The sequence below is a fragment of the Gadus macrocephalus genome, chromosome 6 (genome assembly GCF_031168955.1).
Source record: "Gadus macrocephalus chromosome 6, ASM3116895v1".
In the NCBI taxonomy this organism is placed as follows: domain Eukaryota; kingdom Metazoa; phylum Chordata; class Actinopteri; order Gadiformes; family Gadidae; genus Gadus; species Gadus macrocephalus.
In genome coordinates this window covers 21,542,174-21,568,195 of record NC_082387.1, presented here as the reverse complement: position 1 = coordinate 21,568,195, position 26,022 = coordinate 21,542,174, and the positions used below count along the sequence as shown (strand labels likewise).

The window sequence follows — 26,022 nt, the reverse complement described above, 5'->3', positions numbered from 1 at the left end:
GTCTGAATGGGTCTGTTTGGATTGTCATGTTATTTCAGTAGATGCCTTCCTTCCCGGGCAGTGAGGGTCACCTTGTTCTGCTGACTGGCAGCTAGCTGATGCGTTACGTGTGTGTCGTGGAAATATCAATCATAACTATCATATACAATCATATACAAATTATATTAACCTTGTTTATATAATTACTATTCACATTAAAAGGAACTTTGTACATTCTCCCTGTATCTTAAGATGCATTCCTACCTCTCTCTAACTGAGAGAGGTTAGGAGCCACTATGTCTGATACTAAGGCCAGGCCAATCGACCTACTTCCTGGTTAGGTAGATTCCTTTTCTTGCAGCCATGCTTGCAGACATGCAGACATGTCCACTTCCCCATAGTGTATTGCAGTTAAATTGGCCGCTCCCGCCATCCTAAACTCTCTACTATGGTCACTCCCACTTACCTGTGTATTCCCTTCCCACAATGCAAACATTTCCCTATATGAATCTTGTTCACCCATTGTCTCACTGAATGTATCCATGGTAACTTTGCTGCCTGTTTATTTGTGTGTGTGCGTGTGTGTCCCATGATCATTATGTAATATTCAATCAAATATTTCGCTGGCCGACGTGTCCTAAAAAGAAGTTTTGTTTCATCAGTGTGGCTCAGTCCCAGTGCAACACTATCTATTTTTTGCCTATAATTGACCTCCAATCGAAACCACATGCTTCTCTCAATTGTTCATTACCACACAAAGCCGATATATAATATGTCCGTAATCTAGATATTAAATGGTAAATACACTGCATTTATATGACGTTTCCTAACCAGTGGCAACTCTTTACAATATTGCCTAACACTCACCCATTTATGCACACACTGATGGTGGTGTCAACCACGCAAGGTGACAGCCAGCTCGTCGGGAGCTGTTAAGGCTAGGTGCCTTGCTCAGGGACACATCGACTATCAGCGAGGAGGAACCCGGGGATCGAGAAACCTCCCGGTTACCGCTCTACCTCCTGAGCCACATGCCAGCATATTACTGACTAAATACGGACCCCGTATTCATGTTCCCTCTTGTGGCTTGTGGGTTTGTGTTGTCTTGAACCTGGCTTCTCTCCGGTGCCCTGTGGATCTCTTCATCAAGCACTGCCAGCAGCAGCTGCAGCAGCAGCAGCAGCCATCTTACAAGCAGCCATGTTCCACTGAGCCCTGTGAATCCATCATGGGCCCAGGCCTGAACGTGGTGCCCTGTGCAGGGCTAACACAGTTGAACATGGATTTCATGGAGTAGCGTTGCGTTACATTGAGGTGGACTGTGAAGCATTAGAGGTAACGTGTGGTTTGTTGTGTTTCTATTAAAGCACACATGTAAATTAGGCTCCTCCTGAGACGAGTTGCAGACCTTTTTGCCGTGCGGCGCGGCGAATTACCGTGATGAGGCAGGACAGCCTCATGTAATGTGGGAAGGCATTCGCACACACCCTGCTCTGATTTGATTTGGGTATATGACCTTGTGGTTGGATTAAAAGATGACCTCAGGGCTGAAGGCCAACATCAGAACATTTGATGGTTGGCCAAGAGTGACATTAGCACTGACAGATCACTCTATTTTTAATATATATAGATTTGCCTGTTCAATATCTGCCAGGACTAAAGCTGCTCATCAGAGGGTCTACAGCAAGGGGATTACAAGCCTGACTGTACTGACTAGACCAAACAGTCATTTCTATATGTATGTCTTTAGAAGAGAGGAGCACGGCCACCATCTGGTTGATTTGCTCACTTTTGAGGCAAGTCGACTCATTCAATTTCACTTGACGGATTACTCCTAGAATTAGCCCAGGCTGGCCTGCACTACACTCCCATGCACACAGGAGTGCCTATACACACGCACACACACACAAACACAGACACGCGCACACAGACACACAGCCACACAGACACAAAGACGCACACACACCCACCCACACACACACACACACACACACACACACACACACACACACACACACACACACACACACACACACACACACACACACATGCGCGCACACGCACACAGACATGCATGAACGCAGACACACATGCACTTAAACACACACACACACACACACACGTGCGTGCAAACACACGCACACACACACACACACACACACACACACACACACACACACACACACACACACACACACACACACACACACACACACACACACACACACACACACACACACACACGCACGCAGTGGTCTCACATGGATAAATGCCACAGGACAGCACGACCAAAGCAAATGTGTTTATCAAATAAATCTGTTTATATCTGATGTGATCAAGGCGAGAGATAAAATAACAACTTTATTAATCCCAGAGGGAGAGAATTTGTTCTGCAGTGAGTAAACAAAATACATACATATGCAATAGATGTATGATACACAATATATCTATTTCAGATCTGTACCTCACGGAAAAGGTCAAGAGCATCTGCCAAACGTCTCAAAATAGATAAACAATATTTTCCACATCAAAACAGCGTAGGAAAATATGATGCCTCATACAATAAATGTTAAAGGAAAACAAAGTGACAGGAAAGCGAAATTGCACAGCATTTCAAACGACCGCGGTGATAAGAGGCTCACGGGATGGAAGTAGGGATTTAATTGGATGATTCGCGGCTCTATTTATCTGAACATCTTAAAAGCGCGGCATAAGCAGAATCCATCCTGAGCTCCTGTTTTACTCATGGTGAACTAAAACATGGCCTTGTGAACTCTTCTTTGAACCATCTCCGCACAAAGACGGCAATATGCTTCCACCTCCTGGGCTTTTATGTGTGTGAAGACTATTTGCTTCCATGGAATGATTTGTCCTGCTAATGCAGTGTGTGTACATTGATACAGTCGAATATCGAATGGGAAACTTCCTCTTTCTGCTGCTGTTAGCTCTTCTCCTTGTTTCTGTATTGATGCGTTTAAGTGTTTGTATAGTGTTGTGTTTCTTCATGTTGGTTCGCTTAGTTAATGATAGGGGGAATCAGCTCATCCTGCTGTTATGATCAATGCTTGTCTTTTAGGATAAGAGCTGGTTTTGGAACCTCGATATCGATAAGCAGCATCACAGACTCAACGTCAGTTCTCTTGTTGAGCGTCCCCTCAAGCGTTGGCTTTCTGGCCCGCAGGACACGGAGATCCTGAACACGGCCATGCTGACGGGCAAGAAGGTGGTGATGCCCGTGAGGACGGTGGCGGTGGAGGAGGACGGAGTCATCACCGACGTGTCCGACTTCACCGACTGCAGCTCCACCGATGAAGACGTCCTCAAGGTACGAGCTCCGCCCCTGCGTCCCACCCGCAGCATCATTAACCACGCCCTCTAGGTTCCCCTCTTCTGATGGTATTTTGAGCGTCATTGTAGTTTTTGTAGCCAGGTCCGTGCTACACGCCACCCTCCGCAGAGGTGCCCTTTACTGGGCTCCTCCAGACAAAGGACGCAGGGCGTTGGTGTTGCAGACGGTTTATTGTAATTTGGAATAATGATAATTGGCCTGGTGCTCTGTGTTGCCATGCAGGAGATCTCGCTCTGAGTGTGTGTGTGTGTGTTGATGGCTTTTTTTAACTGGTTGCACATTGAGCAATCAATGTGCAACAGGTGTGTAGCCTCACTGAGCCCGAGAGTCCAATCAGTCTGACTCAGGCCAGGCCAGGCCATCATCCACACACATCATCCGTCCACAGTGTTTCCTTCTTAAATGTACAATTGGAATCGGGACAAAGGGAGTTTTTCCAGGATGCTGGTGTCAAGTCTTACAGCTCAACTTAATTTAAAAGCTAAGCCATTTCTCAGATTTAGCCTTCACCAATTCCTGGCCAGTCTCTTCTTGGTATTACCACCAGTTGTGCTTCCTAGTAGCTGAGTATGAGCAAATATACCTATGGACCAATGCTGCTTGATGAGTTATTAGTCCTTTAAATTAGGTTTAGTGGGGTCAAATAAAATAATGTCCTGTGCATCTGCCCTCAACCGATGCTTAAAGTGACAATTTGGACTCATAGTCAGATAATCCTTGACGCGGAGGGCCCAAAGAGTTTGGAGGGAGAGAGCAAATAAGTTGTGCCAAAGTCACCCTCCCACCTCCTTCATATTCTCTGTCGGCGTGGCAATGCAAGCGATGTGTCTGGCCCCGGTGCAAACCCCTCTGTCAGCCTCCCCGCTGGTGATGAGGGGGCTGGGGTAGGAGCAGCTCCCGAGGTATGACCTCCACACCCAGCGCCCGGGCACCTGGATCTCCTCCTGTGAGTCTCTGCCTCGCCCTGTTAGCCTTCGGACCCGGGGGCAGCTCGGAATAAGCAGGCTTTTGTTTACTGATGAATTGGAGGTTGCAGGGAGAGTCCTGAGTCCAGGGTGTGTTGAGGTCACGCCGTGTGGATGTGTAAACTCAAGGTTAGAAGAGTGACTCAAATAATGATCACAACAAAGCAGCAACACTAAAGAACAAAGACAGCCCCTAGTAATGGCTGCATATGCTTATAAACGTGGTCATCGCCCGGCAACAATGCATGCAAGTCGAGTACACAAACAGCAGATGTCTCTGGTGATGCGTGTAATTTACAGTTCTGTTTGGATTAAAAATAGTCTCATAGCAAGAGATACACACAGATACCAACATGCGGGATGTTTCAAAGGCACATAGGACGTTAAACATGTACAATGCAGGACAAGGGATTATGCTCAGGGGCAGAAAACGGGCCACAGTACTCCATTACCATTAAATTTGCGTCCCTTTTGATGCATTGTTCTAAGCTTAGCTCATAGTATGTTTGCAGGGCTGAGTATCCGCCTCAATCACAAAAGACCTCTTAATCTCCTTAACAGCTTGATTCTGATATCTTCTCTCTCTGTGAGAGCCACTGACGACTGTCAGACCACCTATTGATGGATGGAGTGGATTTATCTGGAAGCCAATTCAGCCTATCTTCTTGAATCAGAGTGAGTTATGAGGTAGTGGGGGACGACTAGGTCGGAGGAAGTGGACAAAACAGGTGACAGAGAGAGATGCAATCATCTCATTGGGCCCCATCGGCGCTGATCCCAATAAACCAGGATATTTGATTCTAGCGTTGTCAGGCCCAGCCGTCTTGTAGCCTCCTGAGCCTCTTATTGACTTAGGGTTTTAGGAGACCTCAGCCGGGGCTGAGCAGAAGGTCTCAGAGACGGAACAGCTCACTTAGTCCTCTCTGAACCCAGGCAAGAGCATTCTGGACCACCTCACTATCAACGGAAGATTAGATGAAAAAAAAGAAAGACAGAAGGTGCATAAGTGCTGCCTCATGTTGCATATGGGCCAGGAAACCATGAATATTCACTGAGAAGAGCAGAGCAGCGATGACACAAGGATTAGGGCCACTGCACCACGTGACTGAAAGCTACACTGAAAGAGTGACCACCATAGGACGTCACTCTTTCTCCTACATGTTAGAGTGACCATGATAGGAGCAAGCTACTGAAAGAGTGACCACAATGGGAGGTCACTCTTTTTCCTACACGTGAGAATTGCTCCTATCACGGTCACTCTCACATGCATAAGAGTGCCAATCTATTTGGTATTTGCATGCCTCCTTGGTTGTGTCAAAGTCACTATTTATTTTCCTCTCCATTGCCTGGCGCACTCACAAAGGGGCCAGGGAGTGAAATCTCACTGCCCTGTCAGCGATGCGGTGGGGTCCGTCTGTGGCGGTACTGAGTGTGTAGAATGACTCACGTCTTTCTGGGTCTCAGTGAGAACTCAGGATCAGAGCTGCTGAAAACTTTCCAAGGTTACCTTTGGAATTACAGGGTAATGAATGCACTTGTATGTGAAGGATTGATGTCAAGCATGGCAACGCAGAGGTATTTTCATCTACATAATACTGCGATGCAGCCTCTTTTAAAAACCTCCACGTCTGTGATTATCTTGGGCTGTTTATTACAACCAACGGATATTACTTTGTGAGTCATGGAGACCAAAACCCCTGTGAAAGGAATTTATGGCTCAACTGCTGGTCTATTTGTTAACAAAAACGGTGACGTATCTGAATATTTGCTTCGTTTTCCGTCCTAGGTTAGATAACTGACATTGCTTGAGTTGACAGTGTCCTGATTTAGAGTTTCATAAAGGTTGTTTATAGAGAAGTACATTTCCAGGAATAATTACAGAGTTGCAATGTCTAGGGTTGTCTCGGAGGAATCCGAACGGGAGCAGAGTTGTTTTTTTTGCTGACTGGTGGTCGCTCCATCAATCCCCCCCCCCCCCCCCCCCCCGCCCCAGGTGTCGGACAGATGCGACTACGTGTTTGTGAACGGTAAAGAGATGCGCGGGAAAGTGGGGATGCTGGTGAACTTCAGCTACAGCTTCCTGAGCGCTCAGCTGGAGCTCAACGTGTGGATCCCACGGCTGCCGCTGCAGATGGAGGTGTCCGACACGGAGCTGAGCCAGATCAAGAGCTGGAGGGTTCCCATCGTCACGTCCAAGCGGTAAGACGCGACTCCCCCCCCCCCCCACAGACGCACACACGCACACAAATATACACTCAAAACCCACATATATATAGACAGTAGACACACAGATTGATACATTTATAGACACACACACACACACGTTAATACTTTATAGACACACACACACACACATTTATAGGCCCACACAAACACAATCACACAAACACAACCCTGGTCTGATCCCGGTTTTCAATCTCGCACAAGCAGAAGACATTTTTGAAAGCAGCACCCATTCATATTTTTTTGCATGCAGACCCATTTTCCTCTGGTAAAAATCAAATTGCTGTGAGGCTTAGGCCTTTAACGCCATTACATAACTCACAACAACAGCCCCATCAAGCAAATAGACTGAGTGCAGTGATGAGAGTGCTAGACATCACACTGCACTGCGGACAGTGTGACCTGATTGCTTCTATTGTATTATCTTCTATTTCTATTTCTCCGCGGGGTTTGAGTGTTTTACTTTCCTGAGAGGTCGACAGTATACTATTATAATCTATTTTTTATCCTTTTATTTTTGTAATGCGAAAAGTAAATACATTTGGACTTCCTAGACAAAAAAATAATAATTATTCGTCATCTACTGTCAACATAAATGTACACCCAAAGCGACACTGCTTCATGTTTGGACATTCTTAATGATCTGGTAGAGGGGGAGGGGGGGCCTTGAGGTAGACGTGGGTCATGTGGTATTTGAACCCAGATCCTTCTGGCTATGCATCAACCACCCAGTAACCTCCAGGCTCCTCTCCTCCCAGTAACCTCCAGGCTCCTCTCCACCCAGTAACCTCCAGGCTCCTCTCCTCCCAGTAACCTCCAGGCTCCTCTCCTCCCAGTAACCTCCAGGCTCCTCTCCACCCAGTAACCTCCAGGCTCCTCTCCACCCAGTAACCTCCAGGCTCCTCTCCTCCCAGTAACCTCCAGGCTCCTCTCCTCCCAGTAACCACCAGGCTCCTCTCCACCCAGTAACCTCCAGGCTCCTCTCTCCCCCCCAGGTTCCTCTCCTCCCAGTAACCACCAGGCTCCTCTCTCCCCCCAGGCTCCTCTCTCCCCCCCAGGCTCCTCTCTCCCCCCCAGGCTCCTCTCTCCCCCCCAGGCTCCTCTCTCCTCCCCAGGCTCCTCTCTCCCCCCCAGGCTCCTCTCTCCCCCCCAGGCTCCTCTCCCCCCAGTAACCCCCAGGCTCCTCTCTCCCCCCCAGGCTCCTCTCTCCCCCCCAGGCTCCTCTCTCCTCCCCAGGCTCCTCTCTCCCCCCCAGGCTCCTCTCTCCCCCCCAGGCTCCTCTCCCCCCAGTAACCCCCAGGCTCCTCTCTCCTCCCCAGGCTCCTCTCTCCCCCCCAGGCTCCTCTCTCCCCCCCAGGCTCCTCTCTCCCCCCCAGGCTCCTCTCTCCCCCCAGTAACCCCCAGGCTCCTCTCTCCCCCCAGTAACCCCCAGGCTCCTCTCTCCCCCCCAGGCTCCTCTCTCCTCCCCAGGCTCCTCTCTCCCCCCAGTAACCCCCAGGCTCCTCTCTCCCCCCCAGGCCCGGCTGGAGCAGCGAGGAGGAGGACAGGAAGGGTAAAGGCTGCATGCTGCAGTTCCAGCACGCCCTGGTGCGGGTGCTCACCCACTTCACGGCCGAGCAGGAGGACCCCCGCGACCCTAAGGCCTACTTCTTGGGCTCCGACTGGCAGGTGGACGTCACACGGCTGGTGCGCTACTTCCTGAAGGTGGAGGACCCCAGCGTGGCGCGTCTGCAGGCCGGCAGGGTGCTGTCGGGACGAGACCTCGGGACCACCTCCGTCCAGGTAACCCCGGATCACCGGGCCGGTGGTGTAAAGGGGCTAGGTTAGACCACCAGGTGTGGGTGTTATTAGCCATTATCTGCCATTTCCCTTTGTTTTAGTGACATCACAAGTATACCAAGTAGCAGGGTCTACCAAGATGTATTTACTGTAGCAACATTTACTAAAGTACACTGCACAGGCTGGCAGACTGAGCATCCAGCATACATCTAGGCGGACACTCCCACTTGTTACGTCACTAAGGCGCAGGGAAGGGCAGATTTTCGGCTTGTAATGGCTAATCACACCTGGCGGCATAATATCACCCCTTCTAATGGCACCGTACCAGCGTTCATTTATCTCCATTTCAACAACGTTAGTACGGAGTTAGCTTAGGAAGCTCAGGAAGCCTCATCAGGTAAGCAACACTTACTGATGCAACGTTGAGTGATGACTATATTTTTGCGAGGATACACTAGCTACGTTACCTAGATGGCTTTATGCTGGTCAATCTCAACATGCATCGTATTCAGTGGGTCACAGTTTATTCAACCTGTGCACAAATACTGTGTTCAAGACTGCAAATCTCGATCTAAAATGACACACAGGCCTGACACTTTTTCCATTATGTTTCCAAACAGGTCATTTCTCCGCTCACAGACGCAATACTGGCAAAGCAGACTATCACGGTGGTGGACGACAAAGTGAGCCTCACGGAGCTGGGGGTCCAGATGGTGGCGGGTCTGTCCATGGCCCTGCAGCTCAGTCAGGGGAGCAACAGAGCCATCCTGGCCACCACCACCAGCCAGGAGCTTCTGCAGAGCCCAAAGCAGGTACCATCCAACCCCCGTTATTCTGCATGTCTCACATCAAACTAGTGACAAGTAGCTCTGAAGATGACCAAACACATAGACAGCAAGATGGCTGTTCCTGTCCAGCTCAACTAGCAAAGCACGATATTAGAACTGCCAGGGTTAGGCGTTTGAATCCCCCTTTGCAAAGATTTCTTCCGATGAAAGTGTGTAACGAAAAGCATACATTAATATACATTGATCAACGTGTCTGCTCTTCACTGAGTGCTCTGTTCTCCTGTGTGTTGATCCAGGAAGCGTTGGTCAGTACCTGGCTGCAGTTCAGCGACGGCTCCCAGACTCCCCTGGACATCTACGACGCCGCCTCCTACCTGCTGACCGTCAGCTCCCTGAACGCGGGGGTGGCGTCGGTGCAGGGCTCTCCTCCGGTCGTGGTGGCGGAGGGGGAGGGTCAGGGGCTGCTGGTCAAGGTCGAGATGTCAATCTGCGAGGCCTGCCAGAAGTCCAAGAGGAAGAGCATCATCGCCTTGGGCAAGGGCAGCCTCAGGGTCAAGTTCCAGGCTGGAGGCCTTCAGCCGGAGAGCACCAGCGCCGGCGGCAACGGCAGCAGCAGCCGCGGTGGGGACGGAGGTGGGGACGGAGGTGAGGACGGAGGCAGTGACTACGGCAGCGACGGGGAGGAGCTCAACAGTGACTGGAAGAGGCAGCCGCCGTCCCAGGACTCCCCAACCGCCGGCAACACAGTATCGGGCCGCAAGGAACGAGCCAAGCAGAAAGTGACCACCGTCAGACCCGCCGAGCGCACCATCATCACCAGCGGTAGTTTGGGCGGCGTGGGGAAGACCAGCGGACCAAAGAGCCCCGGGGGTCCCGGTGGTCCCGTCAGCCCAGTTAGCGTGGTGAGCAGCCCCGGTCGCAAGGCCGACGTCCAGGCCGAGGACACGGGGGCCGTGGGCCTGGGCAGCACGGTGAAAGCCCCGGGGAACCTGGTCAACTACAACAGTTTCACTCTCCAAGCGGGGGCCCCCGGGCAGGGGCCCGGGGTGGAGATAGGCGGGGAGGAGGTCCTGGTCAACAGGCCGCTCACAGACCTGGAGATCGGCATGTATGCCCTGCTGGGGGTCTTCTGCTTGGCCATCCTGGTGTTTCTGGGGAACTGCGTCTCATACGTGGTGAAGTTCAGGCACAAGAAGCCACCCTCCCACGGCCCGGAGCCCACGGGCCACCGGCACGACTGGGTGTGGCTGGGAACCGACGCGGAGCTGGTGATGAGCGTGCCGGGCAGCCCCTTGCAGCAGGACAACCACACCGCCACCACGGTGATGGACATCGGGCCCGACAAGACGGCCTCCCTGTCCAGACGGCCCAGCTGCCTGGCCTCGCTCACAGACTCCCCTCCGCCTGGGTGCGGGGGGCCAATGCGGAGCAAGCACCTTGGGGGCGATTCCCTGCACTCGCCCACCAGCAAGAGGAAGAGGGTCCAGTTCACCACCTTCTCCACGCTAGAGCGCCAACACTCGCCGCAGCAGAACGGCCACCAGGGCATCCACTGGGTGGGGAAGGAGAGCAGCCACGACAAGCAGCATCCCCAAGTGCCGGTCACAGAGCCTGAGGACCAGCTGTGATGACCAATAAGACCCTCAGACCTCTCGTATGCACCTGGAGGAAATGCGGCTTTGATCACCTCAATGCCTTTGCTTTGTTGTTGAAAATGGTGATGTCGCAAGGCACATGGGCCTAATTGCATTACCTACCAAGGCCTTTACCCACTGTAAATGCACTGTTTATCATTGTGAATACTGTCAACCGGGCCCGTGTTTGTACTCTCCGGACTGCTAGGCTTGTGGAACTTTTTCTGTGCACATTGCTTTAAGGCACCACATGACCACACTGCATGTTGAACAATTGTGCTGTACAGTTTTGCACTGATGTGCTGGTATGACACCACAGCACCTAATAAGCAATGGTTTGGATTTAAAAGTTATTAAAATATGTGATGTACCACTTATCCGGAACTTTTCTGATCTCCCATGTGAATGGAGGTCTATGAGTGACTTTGATAAATTTTACCCCAAAAAGTATGTTTTTTTGTCTTATTCGTTCCAGGTCTCCAACTTTCATTGTACATTTTAGTTGATCTGTGTATAAACCCTGTCTGGTTTCTTTTACATTAAAAAATGTATTATCTTAAATATTGCCTTTAGCTCTATTTTCTATGCAACAAATAGCACAGCAATTTAGTTGTGTTTCTGTGAAGTTATTGTTCCAAGGACTGCTGGAAGTACATCGTGTTTCAGTACAGTATTATTAACATACGGTCTTTACTCACTGTCTCACATATAGTATATATATATATATTCGTTGAGCTTATCTTTCAAACCCACATTAAAATGCTCTGAAAAGGGGAAACTGCCAATGAATTGGCAATGTGTAAAACAAATCTCATTACAACTGTAATATTGACATCTCCAGTCAGTAAACACAATGTGGACATGAATGTGTGCATCTCCGACGTGCTCCTGTTGTTGTTGGACAGGCGATGGTTGACCAGAGACATCGTGGGCTGCCGTTTGCCAGCATTTGTTTCATGTTTGCTTGCAGCCATAACCAACGTCTGAGACAATAAATGACATGCACCTTCCCGACCCTCTACCCTGAACACCAAATTGTGTTTTCACCCAGGGCTTTGACTGTAGTGTGGCCGTGTGACTCAACCGAACAGATGCACTGCATGAAAAATGGATGTAGTCGCCGTAGAAACCGGGATGGTAGACGTATTGTCGGACATTCTCAGTCTAAGTGTGTTCTAGCGATGGAGTTTTACGTCACATGCAGTACTAAAAATGGAAAAGTAAAAAAAGTTTGCAATACGCTTACTTTAAACTAGAGAACTGGAGAATTAATTATTCAACAAACAAAAACATCAGAATATTTGAAATCCCATGAACAAATGAATTACCCATACACATACAATTTAGAAGAGTAAAGTCACTTTTAATGCATATTGTTTAAAGATTTATTGGCATAAAATGTTTTACCCAAAATAGATAGACCAAAAGATTAATAATTGCATTGCACCCACTTCAACTCTTTGGTTTAAATATACCAGCATTATTAAGACTTTGTTGGCGATATGTTCTACAGACACATGATACATAATGTATATTTTTTATATTTCCTGAATTCTCTCAGACATTTAATAACATTGCTTATTGGAACCAGAAACGTGAAACATCCTTCTTTTAAAGCTAATGTCTTGGATCGACTTTGCGTAAACATGTTTTCCATAGAAAGGCACTCTGTGAATCCTGAGTGGGCTATTACGAAAAAAACCCTTCTGAGTTCCATACATTTTGGTGGGTCTGGGTTCCTGAGAAGGTTGTGGTCTCACTGCAGGCTCTGGACCAGGCGGTGGTAGGTCTCCCTCTCCCGCTCCACGCTGTGCTGCTGCTCTACGTACAGCTTGGCCGTCCTCACCAGCCTGCCCCTCAGCTCCCCGTCCGACAGAAGCCTCTGCGACTGGCAAACAAACTCCTGGCAGGGACGGAGGCAAAGCGAGGGATATAGATCAGTATCGCTGCATACAGGCTTTCATCTCCCCCCCCCCCCGCCTGCTCCCACTCTCCTCCTCGCTTTATAAATATAGAATAAAACCCCCTATGTACAATCATACACATGGCATCGCGACTGAGACTAAAGATTATAGTAGTAGACTATAAAGATTTACGGCTATATAAACAACGTGAAGGGTCTGGGGACGTCTCTTAATTGGCGGGGACATCTGTCGGGGACATCAACCCTGCCGCACGGCCGTCCAACCGTCTTTGGCGGTCCAACCCGAGAGCTGCCATCTCTCGTTGGCACACGATGGCAGGCAAACTTCGCCAGAGTGACGGCGTCTGGTAAACAAACCTTCCATCGCACCAGCTGAGAAGCAGGAGTGAGGAATCAAGATGGGTGTGTGTGTGCGTGTGCGTGTCTGTCTGTGAGTGTGTGTCTGTGTGTGTGGTGATAAAGCAAAGGCCTAGTGAATGTTGATGCCGTCCCCTGTGTGATAAATAAGATCTAGCGAGAGGCCCCCCTCTGGGCCTCTGAAGTTTTGCATCACTCCGGGCCAGAAAGCTTAGAGAAACCACCAAGGTAGCCGAGGAATGTAGCATGGCACGGGCTCTGCAGATTGCCTACGGCCTGCACTGCTGCAGGGTGAGTCAGCAGGCCCTTAAAAGCCTCGCCCGCAGCCAGACCAGAAGGCCATTTGCAAGCAGCCCTCCTGTGTTTGCAAGAGGCTCTCTCATGGAGTGCTCTAGTCTAGAGTGACCTGAGCTCCGTAAATCCTCAGCAACAGGATTACAGCGCGGGTTACGTGCTAACGAGGCAATGTGAATCTAATCACTCCACCCTCTGTGTACCACGTCCCTCACTGGACTCCCGCCTCTCTCCCTGCCTCTTCTACGGTTGAGAGCAGCTGACCTACCGGCCAAATCACTCCATAAGACAACGTCCTTTCAAGGAGGGGTTTGAAAAGTAACACTAGATGAGTGCCTCACTCAACGCTCGTCCATACTTTCTCAGCCGAGGTCACTGTTGATCTGAACTCCAGAGTCTGTGAGACGTTCATCCAAGCAATGCTTTTTCTTCAGCCCCTTTCTGAGCACTCAATTGACCCCCCTGCCGCAGAGAGAGCGCCCCATCTTCTTCCGTCACGACTGTGGCGTCGAGACTGAGAAAGTGAGTCCTGGTCGTTGTTATGCTCCCAAACAAGATCTGTTTCTCTCCTCGCCTCAACCCTCCCCCCCCATTCCCCTCTCCCCGGGCGTATCATTGTACCCCTTGCCTGCTCGCTGCCGAGCGTTGCATCAGTGTGGCGTTTTGACACCTTATAGTCTGTCCCAGAAGGCCCTCTGATTAATATCTAATCACCCCCACTGCAGAGACATCAGTTGCCCCTTTGTTGTATGTTGCCCATATAGATCAGCCTAACGATGGGAAATTTAAAGAAGATTGTCAAAGCGGCTTCAAGTTTTCTCAATAGCAGCACAAACGTTTTTTCTGGGACAACTTCTGGTGCAAGTGCTGCGCTTGGAATCAGTGGGAGGAAGGTGCTCCGTAGCTGCATGGTGCTCTGCAGTCCGACTCATGTCGGTAGGCTCTGCTCTGCTGTGCTTTACAGTGGCCTCTGTGTCGCAGCTCATCAGGGCTTAGTGAATGTGCTGGAGGTCTGTACCTGCGGGCTGGAGTACAGCAGGCCGGTGACCTCGTGCTGGACGACCGCAGCGTTGCCCGGGATGTCCCTGGCCACCACAGGCACCTCCAGATGCATGGCCTGCCGGGGGAAGGGAGACACGCGGCTCAGAGGTTCACATCAAAGGCGTCCATGCTCGCTTCGGATTTCTTTCTGAAGGTTCGTACGGTCGCACGGACAGGGGTCAAATACGTGTTGGATCTAGGCTCACGCATGAAATTGGACCTGAACCTGATCTGAATAATTCTCATTCTGCATGATGTCAGAAGCTCGCTAAGAAATTAGAAGGAATGCAGGCGATAAAATCTGTCCGATGCAGCATATCATTGGAAAAGGGCCAAACATTGGTGTAGGATTGATGTGGATCGGACATTGATTAAATATAGAAGCAGCATTTTTTTAATTCTCGCTCTGCTATTACTGTTCCCAGGCTATTCATTCAGCGCTTGACGAATAGTTAATCAAGGCTAGTCACCTCCTCGTAAATACTTTCGGGGCGCTACCTTGATGGGAACAAGGCCTGATTAAGCCCGAGCAGATGTGCAGCCAGGCTTCTCAGCCCGGCGGTGACTTGGCTCGCTCTCTGGGAATTATGCGTCTCTTTTAGTTCCAATTTCCCCAGCAGGCTGTTGAGTGAAACTTCTTAAACAGAGTGTAAGCCCTCTGTGGATTGTCCTAATCTACAGTTTTAAAAGAGATTAGCTGGATTATGAGTTCACTCACTGAGAGGGAGGGAAAGTTCGGAGGCAAGCCCTTCATTTGGATAAATTGAACACACCCAAGTAGACAGAGAAGGATCTGGCACGTGAGCATGCACTAGGTGAGGACAGACATCGGTTCTCACTTGAAACAGCTTTAAATATTCATTAATCGTTAGCTAATTAATAACGTCCTCCACTGCTAATGATACTGATAAACTGGGGTGGTGGTATCAGGTATACCTCCAAGATGGCCGCCGACATGCCCTCCGAGATGGAGCTGTTGACCACGGCGAAGCACCTCCGCACCACCGCATGCAGTTCCCGCTGGCTCCTCCCCTGGGCCAGGAAGACCCCGGCCCGCCTGCCAAAAACGTGGAAGTAGGGTATGGGTGGGCGGGGGGGCTCATAACAGCCTGAATCACAGGAGCCTCGCGGGAGGCTCACGGGAGCGTGAATGAGGCAGAGCAGTGGTGACAGGCTCGGGGGCAGTGTGTGTGAGACATGCACTCAAGAGTGCAGGTACAAGCTCTGTAAGCTGAGACCAGAGAGAACAGCTTCCTGTCTCCACAAAGTTGAGAGTAGAAGGGGGGCAGAGGCTGCAAAGAAAACCGCTTTGCCAGAGCAAAAAGATAACAGGAGGATCTTCAAGTAGATTTCAATTTGATTCACATTATGGCAGATGCAATCTATGTTTGTTTATGTTTAGGGACACACAGGATATATAGGGACGGGGGGATTAGTAGATACATCTATGCAATAGTCATTCGCAAGCGAGCAAAGGCTTGCCAATCAGCACGACGGATCCAGAGTCTGGTGCCGTGTGCGCAGCGCAAACCAACAACAGCGAGGCCTTACCTTTGGGCAACGGCCTCCACCTCCTCTGTGAGCGCAGAATCAATCTGCGGAAAACACAAAGGCAGAACAAAAGAAAGTAGTCAAACAATTCCTTAATTAGGCACACAAGCTTGGCCCGCAACGACCTAATCAGAAGCAGGGGGTAAACACCGTCTCAATCATTTTCAAATCACCACCCAACATTGGGCGGAAATCTTGCATGTTTGGAGATTGGGGTCAGGGGAGGCTGGGTGGGTGGGTGGGAGGCCAAGCTGATTAATTGCGATGTGGGATTTGCCTGCATTAGCCTGCCGAAAGCAAGGCCCTCGCAGAGCAATTTAGGTCAAAGATGCTGGCAGGCAGGCCGTGTCTATTGGTGGGTAGGTGGTAGTAGATGAAGTTAGTGTTTTATATAGAAAAGGTGGCATCAAAGTCGGACAACAGTTAGGTCATTCTGGTTTTACAGCGGCATTGTAAAAACCTCACCAATCCATGGATGATGTTAGAATTTATGATGAATTATTATTAAGAAATTGCTTTTATTGGAATGTTCATCTTCCAATTTGAAATGTCAAGTGTTCTCATTCGTTATTAATGAAGTCATTTGGGCTTGGATACATTTTCCTTTCTATAATCAATGAAAGTACAAAGACTTTCTGATTTAAGGTTGCGAGATGTTCGTTAATGTCAACATTAATTATATTCCTTAAAATATGACATTTCTCAGCTTCCACAGAAGCCTGTAATCACAATGGCACAAAGCACAGAGGAGGGTAAAGCAGCTGCTATCTACAAAAGGAGATAGCAGGACGTAGCGTGTCTCAGGCCGGCCGTGATCGAGATGTTGGAGAGATGAAACAGAACATACCTTTAGTCTGACACCGCTGTTTGAAGAAGAGAAAAGGCTCTAAGATACTTTGGTGTCATAGCAAGGCAAGTTTTAGAAGAAAGTCAAATTAAGTCGGGAAATAAATCCCGACAACTCAATCAAACCGGGGGAAGAAACCAGAAGTTGAAAGAGGGTTTGGGGATAAGTATATAACCTCGCTCTGCAGAACCACCAGGAAGGTCAACAGTTCAATCCACGGGTCTTTAATCCATCCATATTTGTATGTTTAAATGCACAACATTGCCGAGCCGTTGCGTTCAACAGCAGGATGGGGGAAAGCGTTATCCGAGTCACTCATGGCTGGGGCCTTCCTTAGTGCTGTACCGTCCAACAGCTACCCCGCCTGCTGCCGTCTGACCGGCTCCCTGCAGACAGACAGACCGACCGCTGCCCCTCATCGGCAGTCTGCCCTCCCCTCCCCAAAGCGTGCAGCAGACTTCCAGCTCAATGTCGACCATAATTCCAGCTCAACAGTTAATGCCGGTGCCTAATATATCCAATTACAGGCCACCGTCGGTATTCCCACGGCATGTTAGTGTGTAACTTCCTAACAGTGCTCAAACCGTGACGACAGAGCGCGATATTGAAGACAGGTGCAGGTACGAGGGGCCCTTTTATCGGGATGCCCAGGCTGCTTAATTCAATTGGCAAGGCGCAGTGATGCTGGTGTGTTCCTTTGCCGGTCTGTCGGGCGCCCGTGTGGGCTTAAAATAGGCCGTAGTGTATGTAAACAGACTGACGTTATCCCAAACTCGCACTCACCTCTGGTCCGATTATAACCAGGACATTGAGAGGATCCTCACGGTGCCATTCTGGGAAACAAAGGAAGCAAACCGACAGAGGAAGAAGAATCAATTAGGCCCGAATTCAAATATCAAACGGCCCAATGTTTTTTCTGGTTCTGAGAATTGCAAAACTAAATTGGTAGGAGAATGTAGACAGGTCTCTCGTTGTTGTTTTCACAGAAGAAGTCATCGTACAAGCTTAATCATTCAGAGAAAAGCCAATAGTGTTCTCAATTGAATTGGTGCAGAGAAAAGCTCTCTGCACCTAAACTGCCCCACGGTGTCCCTAGCAGGGTAAACAGGGACAGAAAGCTATTTGAACATTGTTTTTTTTGGTGCTTTTCATCAGATAACGTGTGGCCCTGCAGCGCCACAAGTCGCCATTTCACTCTCACTCAACACCCCGACGGGGCAGCAAAGCCGCACAAACAGCTTTGTATATCTTGGGATTTACCTCATCCACTTAAGGCTTGAGTGGATCTAAAGCGATGCCAGGAAAACGCATCAGGCCTCCTCTCCACGGACTCACGTTCTGTTCCTGCGGAGGGTCTTAGCATTGTTCCATGCAGTGGATCGCTTGTGGTGCAGCGAACAGCCTGGCGTACCTGTGAACACCTCCGCCAGGTAGAGAGGGTCCTTCACCCTCCTCAGTCCACAGACCAACAGGAAGACGCGATGCTGCTCCGCACGGGCGCCGCTCAAACCTGAAATGGTAGTGTGGACGTTGCGAGCGTGCACGTTTGCATGAGCGTTTGTGAATGAAGTGGGTGGGGAGGGCAGTGGGAGGCAGAACAGTACCACGGTGTCACAGAAACCGCATAATGAACATCCAAACGACAACCGGCCATAATGAAAGCAATACATCATGCAAGGTCACACGGAAGACACAACGGCGATGACTAATGTTCCTCCATAATTCTGATCGTAGCGGCCCCCACACCCACCGGACGGGCTGGCTGGTAGGAGCACTGCAAGGTTGCAGACTAATCAGCCATGCTGCCATGCTAGCCGGCCCTAAACAGCCGGGCCGACAATTTGCTCAGTCAACAGCCTGAGATTAAAAATGACTGTAATAGCACGCTAACAAAATCAACATGTTTCGGGGGAAACTGGCCGCGTGCCAGCCAACACCAGATCAGCCCTCTTCAAAGATTAAAGCCTTTCATGCTCGTTCTGGAGATTAGTGTGGGGGGACTGGCAGAGGTACAGCACTCCTCCCCATAAGGGGGCAAAAAAACACGGAGGCACACCCGAACATTCAGGCAGTGACCGAAAGGAGCTGAAACCTGACCCCAATAACTAACCATGCTGTGATGACATCGTCCGCTATGGACCCTCGTCCCATCAGACCTGCTGGAACCTCCAGTCTTTCAACGCACTTTGAATTGACCCATGCTCAACATAAGTCTAGAGTATGGCATTAAAAGGTAGTTAACTGCAGGAAGACCTCCCGATGGGAAGCTAAGAACTACTTGTTAGTGACCGGCACTGGCTTAGACTTTAATGAAATTCCTCCAGGACAGGGCATAAAGAGGATGGTATCAGACATCATTAACGACTGCTCAAATCAAAAGTAGCAGAAGACTGAAGTTTGGGTGTGAACTTGGCTGTGTACTTGACTCTTTTAACCTTCTTTAAATGCAGCGTTTGTACACAGACGAAGGTGATGGGTAGCAATGAGATCATGTTACATGCAGTGCTCCTGACACTGCGTGCCTATTGTGCCGTGGATTTGAAACGGTGAGATTAGTTAACAGTTACTATAAGAAGCTAGGCCACTGTGCTGACGAAAAGAACAGGACTCTGTGTGACTAAATCCCTCTTTGATCCCTGATGTTTGACTTTGACCCCGATAGAATGAAATAGGTTTGAGGCACGCAAGGTTGCTAGGCTGGAAAAGCACCTGCAATCAACTACAATGGCATGTGTTTTGATAAACAGAGAAATCAAAACCGATACTTAGAATTAACGCTAGATAACATGTGCACAGTGCAAGTCCAGTAGAGTGGCATTCTTAGTGTGCATTGGTCAGAATCCCCTGCTGACACATAAGTCCAGATCAGGTGGATAAGGTAGGCTCTTTAAATGCTATTAAAAGGTATCTTTGGATGACAGTGAGGTGGAGGGAAACACAGCGAGGGATTTTCAAAATAAAAGGGTCTCATAGTTGACAGAGTTATCCAGTCACTGACTTTCACACAGACAAAGGTAAACACAATGTTGACACTACCTCAGAACAAGTCTGAAAATAATAGTTAACACGTCAAAAAAGCACACAAGGGCAAAGACCTCTCTTAGCGGGCGGTAGACTAGGGCGCTCAAAGAAGACAAAAAACCACCGCAACAAAAACAATTTATCTTTCACAGCATGGGAAATAACTTCTTTTTTTTCACGGTTCAGAGGGTAGTATGCATAACACATATTTGAGGATTCAGCTTTGATTTTCAGAAGGACACTGTGATCTGTATAGACCCCCTGTTGGTGTATCAGTGAGATGCTGCATGCTGGTGTGTTCATACGTTTGTTTACATGCTCTGGCTGGATTTCAATGCAACACAGACAGAGGAGAACATGACAACATTGAAAACATCACATTTAGATTCGGTGAATGCATGTGCTTTGTTGAAGATAACCACGTGTAGATTTAACTTATAGGTGCAGGATAGTCTAGTGCAGGGATGGGCAACTTTCATGATAAAGAGGGCCACATTTTTCATCATAACCATCGGAGGGCCACATGACTGCACACTTGAACTAAACGTGAGCTGAGAGAAGCTACACAATTTTGAATTTGGTAGATATGATTTCCTGTATTCTGGTGCATTTTGGGGATGGCCACTACCTAAAAAATCATCCAAAATCATAACCTATGTACGGTATGTTAATTGAACCAACATACATTCATTTCATGTTTTCCATGCTCAAACAGCCACATGAATGGTCAGTATTTTTATCAGTACAAAGGGCTCACATACATCATCATTCAATGAAGTCAAAAAACTGAAAAACAGTGGCCCAACATTAAGTGCAACAACTCAATGAACTCAAACCCAACAAGCAGTTGTAGTAGTTGTAGTGGCGACTTAAGTGGATATCTTTAATGACTGATATCGCTTCTAAGCAAACTAGACGCATGGGTTTGCCTTCGAATTCTATGAATTCTTCTCATCTTTCTTGACCGAGTTTTCTGTAACTCGATCAATTATTATTATTCTTTTTTTATTTATTTTTTTTATTATGTGCGGTCCTGACTGAGTGAGGATGCGGGCCGCACTGAGTGAGGATGCGGGCCGCATGCGGCCCGCGGGCCGCCAGTTGCCCATCCCTGGTCTAGTGGTTAGGGCTTTTTGATTCCCTGCCGAAGGCTCTGGGTTCCAGTACCAACGTCCGCAGTCTACCTGTAGGCATCCCTGACTAAGATGTCACTTTGGCAACATGTAATAGATAGCTAATAGGGGTAGATATTTATGCAATATTTTCATTATATCTGTATCTGTGTATTATATCTGTATAGTTTAGGATTACTAAATATCTATGAATTTGTGTGCCCTTCTCATAACCCCTGCCCTTCGACAGAGCCCATAGCCGGGGTGCTTTGAACTGTGCCGCCCGCTAAGGGAGCTCCTCGCTGGGGCCTGAGCTTCTGGGACTTCATCACTAGGCTGTACTTAACAGCAACAAGAAGATACAAAAGCTCACTTCTATCGCCGAGAAGATGTGCTGTGTGTCTCCGCATGGTCGGAGCACCAGAGCACGGAGGGCCACCAGTCCCTTTGCTTTCATATCGGGTTGGAGGCACTTAAGGGCGGAATCGAGTGTGAGGAAGCGTGCGTTTTGTAACAGGATGGACTTGCATACAGTGGACTCTCGTGACAAATAGGAAGGCAGAGGCTTTTGGTGCAACCGAATGCTCCTATTGTAGGAATCGGGCATCATACGTTTCGTAAAATAGTTGTCCATAAGAAAATTCTTCGATTCAACTACTGAGAGAAATTCAAAACAGCAACGCAACGATATGAAAAAAGGATGAACAAAACACAACCAGGGTTTCATCACTTCTTTCAAAAATAGAGCAACTGAGACTTGAATTTAAAGTGTAACAATAGACATGGGGCCATTAGTATGACTGATTATTCAGAGGTATGTTGAGGAATGGCCCTGTGCCGGACAGAGATTCATCACCTGGCATGGGTCTCCCCCAGCGGGCGATAGACATTATCCCACAAGGTCCAATTTACAGCTCAGAATCTACCCTGTGTGTGTGTGGGTGTATGTGTAGGTAGGGGTGGGTGTGGGGAAATGCAGTACAGTGCTGAGATGCTCATCATATATTTATTTAAGAACAGGACGACTGTAGACAAGACTAAGGGTGTGAATCTTTCGGTATCTCACGATTCAATTCGATCCTTGGGGGTCAAGACTAGATTAAAAAAATCGATACTCGATTCAATACTATTCACTAAGAAAAGCTGTGTGGCAAATGAATGCTTGAAAGCAGAGTAAAGTGTGTAGAACGGTATGACATTTTATATATGAAAAAAACGGAATCTGATTAAACTTATGCAGTAATGTAAACACACGATGGCAAACCTAAGAAATAAGGGACTTTTCTTTTTTTAACTCAGGCCTTCAAGACTCTTGAAAGGGAGACCTCCTCCCCCCTGGCCTCCCCTCCCTCCCCCATCGTCATCACTACCACAGCCCCCTGCTGTGTAACAACTATGGGGGAGATACCGAGAAGGTCTATGAAAAGGCTTTTCATATTCCATATTGTATGAAGTTCGGAATCACACAGACTCCAACACTGTTGCTATGAATCCGCCGACAACGTTTGAGCTGTGAGAGAGTCAGACATTGAGGAAGACAATTGAACGTCAATATTTTACGCTGTTGAAAATAAGGCGTGCACATTGTTTGGATATTCCGTGCACTTGGCTGGCTAATAGACTCAGTAACTGAGTGAGGGTGACAGTTGAATGTCATCGAGGAAGTATAAGAATAAGAAATCAAGAAAACCCTGACGGTCTTACTAAGAGGTCAATGTAAACATGACCTAAAACCCATAACAACACATAGCTAGATATTCATGAGAATGAGAATAATCCAGGTTTAGATAGCAGCTGGTGATTAGCTTCTGATTAATGAAGGGACACAAATATATCTTTGTAGTCATACCTGAGCTCTTCAAGAATTCACCCCAGGAGAATTTCTCCGTGGCCTCAGTCCTAATGCCTGCACAACAAAACATCAGATAACGTCACAGGACAGCTAGCATGGAAAGAAAGCATAAACAACTGTAGCAATTATAGTAATAATTCTGTGTTAATAATTGTATAATCTGTAAACAAGCGGAAAACAAAACAATCAGACTGTCATTATGTCCATAAAGAGCTAACACAAGCCTGGCAATGAAAAGTAAGGGCTTAGCAACAGCAAAGGGACAGCAGGTTACAGCTGGGCTTGGCTTACCTTGGGGCTGAATGTAGATCTTGCTGCTCGGGGAACGCTGGGGAGACCATGGAAGCGTATTGTCAAGAGTATTAGAAACACATGTACTATTCGCAGGCAAAATGTAATTCCTTTTTAGTCACATTTTCCTTTGCCATAGATAATATCGGTCACCAAGGGACAAAGTGAACTCGTTCCTGGCCCACTATCATTTTTATAATGATCGACCCCCGAAGATAACTATGGGAGGAAGTCATTGCTAAACGCCGAAGGAGCGACCGTGAGTGGATCACGGGAGAGGTGGCGGAAATGGAATGGATGTTATCACAGGTGTCAGATCTGCTCCATAAGGAAATCCAATGAAGGATTGTAATGGGAATTCAATAAAAAGTATGGCAGTGCCTGAACTCTGTGTCTGCCTGCTGAGGACAGAGGAATCGAATCAGAAATGAAAAACACAATGGTGTTGGTTATAATACCTTATTATCTTATCTTAGTGATGGGGCAGTATTTTGTGATAGTCTAGTGGTTTGGGTCCATATTTCCAACACAACGTGCTCATAAACTATATGTATATAAACAAACAATGTTTTAAAGAAGACATTTTTTTCACTGTTCACTGACTCTACGGTAACACAAACAATGATAAGTCGTGAAATAGGTCCAAATAGATTCAAACTAGTATTGATTGCTATTTATTTATGTAAATCTAAGGTGCTTAGTTAGTAAACAAAATGACACTGACATAGAGCAAGAATGACAAGTATGTGTGCTAGTAGTTGAAGCATACCAGGACTACATATGCCATTTGTTTCATCTTGGCAGTGAAGGCGACAGCAAACCTGATTCAAGAAAACAAATAGGAATTATCACACATGCCCAGTTCTACTACGATCTAATGATCCATTTCCAAGTGGAAACACAAAATATGAACTTCTCTTGTATTTGATCTCAGAGCAAATAACGTCATTACTAAATCAAGCAGAGCAAATCAAATCAAATGTAAACATTTCAAGCCAAGCCTAGTAGAAAGATATTGCATTTTGCAATGGGATTGCAGTCTGTTAGTCTGCCTATTAGTTGCAATTTCCTGATTGAGATCTATAAAAGGATAATGAGAACTGGTAACAGCAGGAGGAGCTATAATTCAGATGCTCTAAAGTCATGAGACTGTGATCCACCCTGTTCTCCCACCCCCTACAGGTGTATAGATGTGTTCCTTGCCGCCTTTAAATGGGCAAATACACCAGAAAAATATATAAAGCAACTTTCAGCACAAAATATATGAGGAATAAAATACACAGCTGTTTAACAGGGGTGATTGATTGATTGAGCCTTAAATATTTGGGACAATAATCCATATCTAGAAAGGGATTTTGAATGGTGTCTCTGGGATACAATGGGGTACTCTCAATTCATCAAAATGCCTCCAAACCATCTAATGTTCAATACAATTGGATTAGAAGACTTGCATTAGAAGAACTTCCTATTAATTCTAATTTGCTGTGGATTTGGCATTAATCTGTCTTTTTCCTTGCCTCACTGTCTTAATTCAGTTACACACATAAATATATATATATATATATATATATATATATATATATATACACACATTTATATGAATATGCCTTCAGATACTTACGTATACCTTGCATTAACAGATAACAGCTACTGTATAAACGACAATAGTTGTCCTTGTACATTGTGTCGCAGTGATGGTGAATCTCTCAATGATGTATATACATTGAAGAGGGTCATTTGCATGTATGTCACCTGGCTTTCAGCAGCACCTGCTTCATAACCACGAGCTTGTGCTCCACTTTCACATCCTCATTGATATCTGTTCCTCCAAAGACAACACCAAAGGGCACGGGGACATCTGGTGTCAAAGTCAACACAACATACAGCGGGAAAGGTAAATAGAGGGACGGATGTAGTGCCTTGTTTACAGGAATGACGTTAACACAAATGTGATTTGGAAAGAGAACACGATTGAATGAGTGGAATTACCCAAGAGCAGCCTCCCTGCTTTGTACAGATGAATGGCCAGTGCACCATCGAAGGGAGGTTTCTGAGTGACCAACTTGGCCACCTCAGCAGAAGATTTGAATTCTGATGCATCTCGAAGCACACAAGTGTGGCCTGCAGATTCAACGTGAGCCCTGCGATGACAGACATCAGTAAACGTATAGGTTAAGTAGGCACGCCAATAAACTAGTTCTTTTTTTTTTATCCAAATTACTTATTTGCAATATGACTAAAGTTAGTTAAAGTAGCAGACAATTAGACAGGTATCATCTGTTTATTAACATCAAAATAACCTGTACTTGTACTTCTGTGTTCCCCTGATGTCCTATCTGTGCAGGGCCACTTGTTGGTGGGTTGTAGCCACACGTCGGTCAGTTTCCCCGTGTACTCTTAAAGGATTGTGGTTGTCACACTCTAGTATCGGCTACATACTTCCTACACTTATCTGAAAGTAAATTACCTTATCCTCTCAGCTGTGGTGCAGTTCCCCGTTTTTGGACTTAGGCAGGCAAGAAAGAGTAATTTCATAACGCCACTGATGCAGATCTTTCGACCAGGTCTACATACCACACCATATAAAAGACAAATCAGTTGCAGTTCCTAAAACAAAACACATTGCATGTTTAAGGGCAATATCATATGCCCACTATGCCAAGCGCTGCAACAGCCCACCGCGCTGGCAATGTCTGCTCTCTCTAGCACCATGCCACGGTAAGCACTCGAGTCAAATTGCTTTAGTCCCTCTTTAAATGATGCAACAACAGGTATCTGCATATGTATATGCTCTGTCATATACTGAATTCATACAGCATATTAGAAGTTGCGATTTAAGTACCACCGTTATTTTGCCCCACGCCCCTGTCGCGTCCTTATGTGTGCGAGCAAAACATGAAACGTCAAAAGCCAAGAAGCAAAAACCAAAACAAGACAGTATCACTTCCTTGTGGGGGCGACTTCTGCTTCCGGGGACAGAGTTCAGAGCAGGTGGATGAGCTGGCAGAGAGGCTG

General features: G+C 47.6%; 2 protein-coding genes across 11 annotated transcripts in view; one reads left to right on the top strand and one right to left on the bottom strand.

The window, feature by feature from the left end:
- The window catches only part of LOC132460015 (transmembrane protein 132C), a 31,063-nt gene extending 19,925 nt beyond the window's left edge, over positions 1-11,138 (top strand). For both annotated transcript variants that reach the window (XM_060054977.1, XM_060054976.1), the window contains exons 5-9: positions 3,161-3,304; positions 6,287-6,492; positions 8,034-8,298; positions 8,916-9,107; positions 9,380-11,138. In XM_060054977.1, the coding sequence (XP_059910960.1) occupies positions 3,161-3,304; positions 6,287-6,492; positions 8,034-8,298; positions 8,916-9,107; positions 9,380-10,711 (2,139 nt within the window). In that variant the 3' untranslated portion in view covers positions 10,712-11,138. The remainder of the gene's footprint in view (positions 1-3,160; positions 3,305-6,286; positions 6,493-8,033; positions 8,299-8,915; positions 9,108-9,379) is intronic.
- Positions 11,139-12,059: 921 nt separating this feature from the next.
- On the bottom strand, positions 12,060-25,988 carry glt1d1 (glycosyltransferase 1 domain containing 1). 9 transcript variants are annotated; one of them, XR_009526328.1, is made up of 14 exons: positions 25,850-25,988; positions 25,475-25,614; positions 24,997-25,148; positions 24,760-24,865; positions 23,777-23,828; positions 23,008-23,044; positions 22,714-22,770; positions 18,143-18,241; positions 17,515-17,564; positions 15,885-15,928; positions 15,270-15,390; positions 15,052-15,144; positions 14,832-14,954; positions 14,311-14,409 (listed from the first exon to the last, which is right to left on the bottom strand). XR_009526328.1 is itself a non-coding variant. In XM_060054981.1 (13 exons), the coding sequence occupies exons 2-13, from the start codon at positions 25,540-25,542 to the stop codon at positions 12,575-12,577; spliced, it is 912 nt and encodes a 303-aa protein (XP_059910964.1). In that variant the 5' UTR covers positions 25,543-25,614; positions 25,850-25,980; the 3' UTR covers positions 12,060-12,574. The 9 variants fall into 9 exon arrangements, 8 of the variants coding, with proteins under 8 accessions (XP_059910964.1, XP_059910962.1, XP_059910969.1 ...); XM_060054981.1 differs by lacking the exons at positions 14,832-14,954; positions 15,052-15,144 and adding an exon at positions 12,060-12,620 and having other exon boundaries at positions 15,885-15,909; positions 25,850-25,980; XM_060054979.1 differs by lacking the exons at positions 14,832-14,954; positions 15,052-15,144 and adding an exon at positions 12,060-12,620 and having other exon boundaries at positions 25,850-25,977.
- Between the last annotated feature and the right edge of the window lie 34 nt (positions 25,989-26,022).

What these genes read in the sequence shown, in the direction of transcription:
- glt1d1 (XM_060054979.1), bottom strand. Translation starts at nt 25,542, where the DNA reads ATGAAATTACTCTTTCTTGCCTGCCTAAGTCCAAAAACGGGGAACTGC. An exon ending in CAGGTGCTGCTGAAAGCCAG is followed by an intron (nt 23,829 to 24,759) that starts GTGACATACATG and finishes TTCTTGAATCAG; the next exon opens with GTTTGCTGTCGCCTTCACTG. An exon ending in GTGGAGGCCGTTGCCCAAAG is followed by an intron (nt 15,391 to 15,884) that starts GTAAGGCCTCGC and finishes CGTTTTTGGCAG; the next exon opens with GCGGGCCGGGGTCTTCCTGG.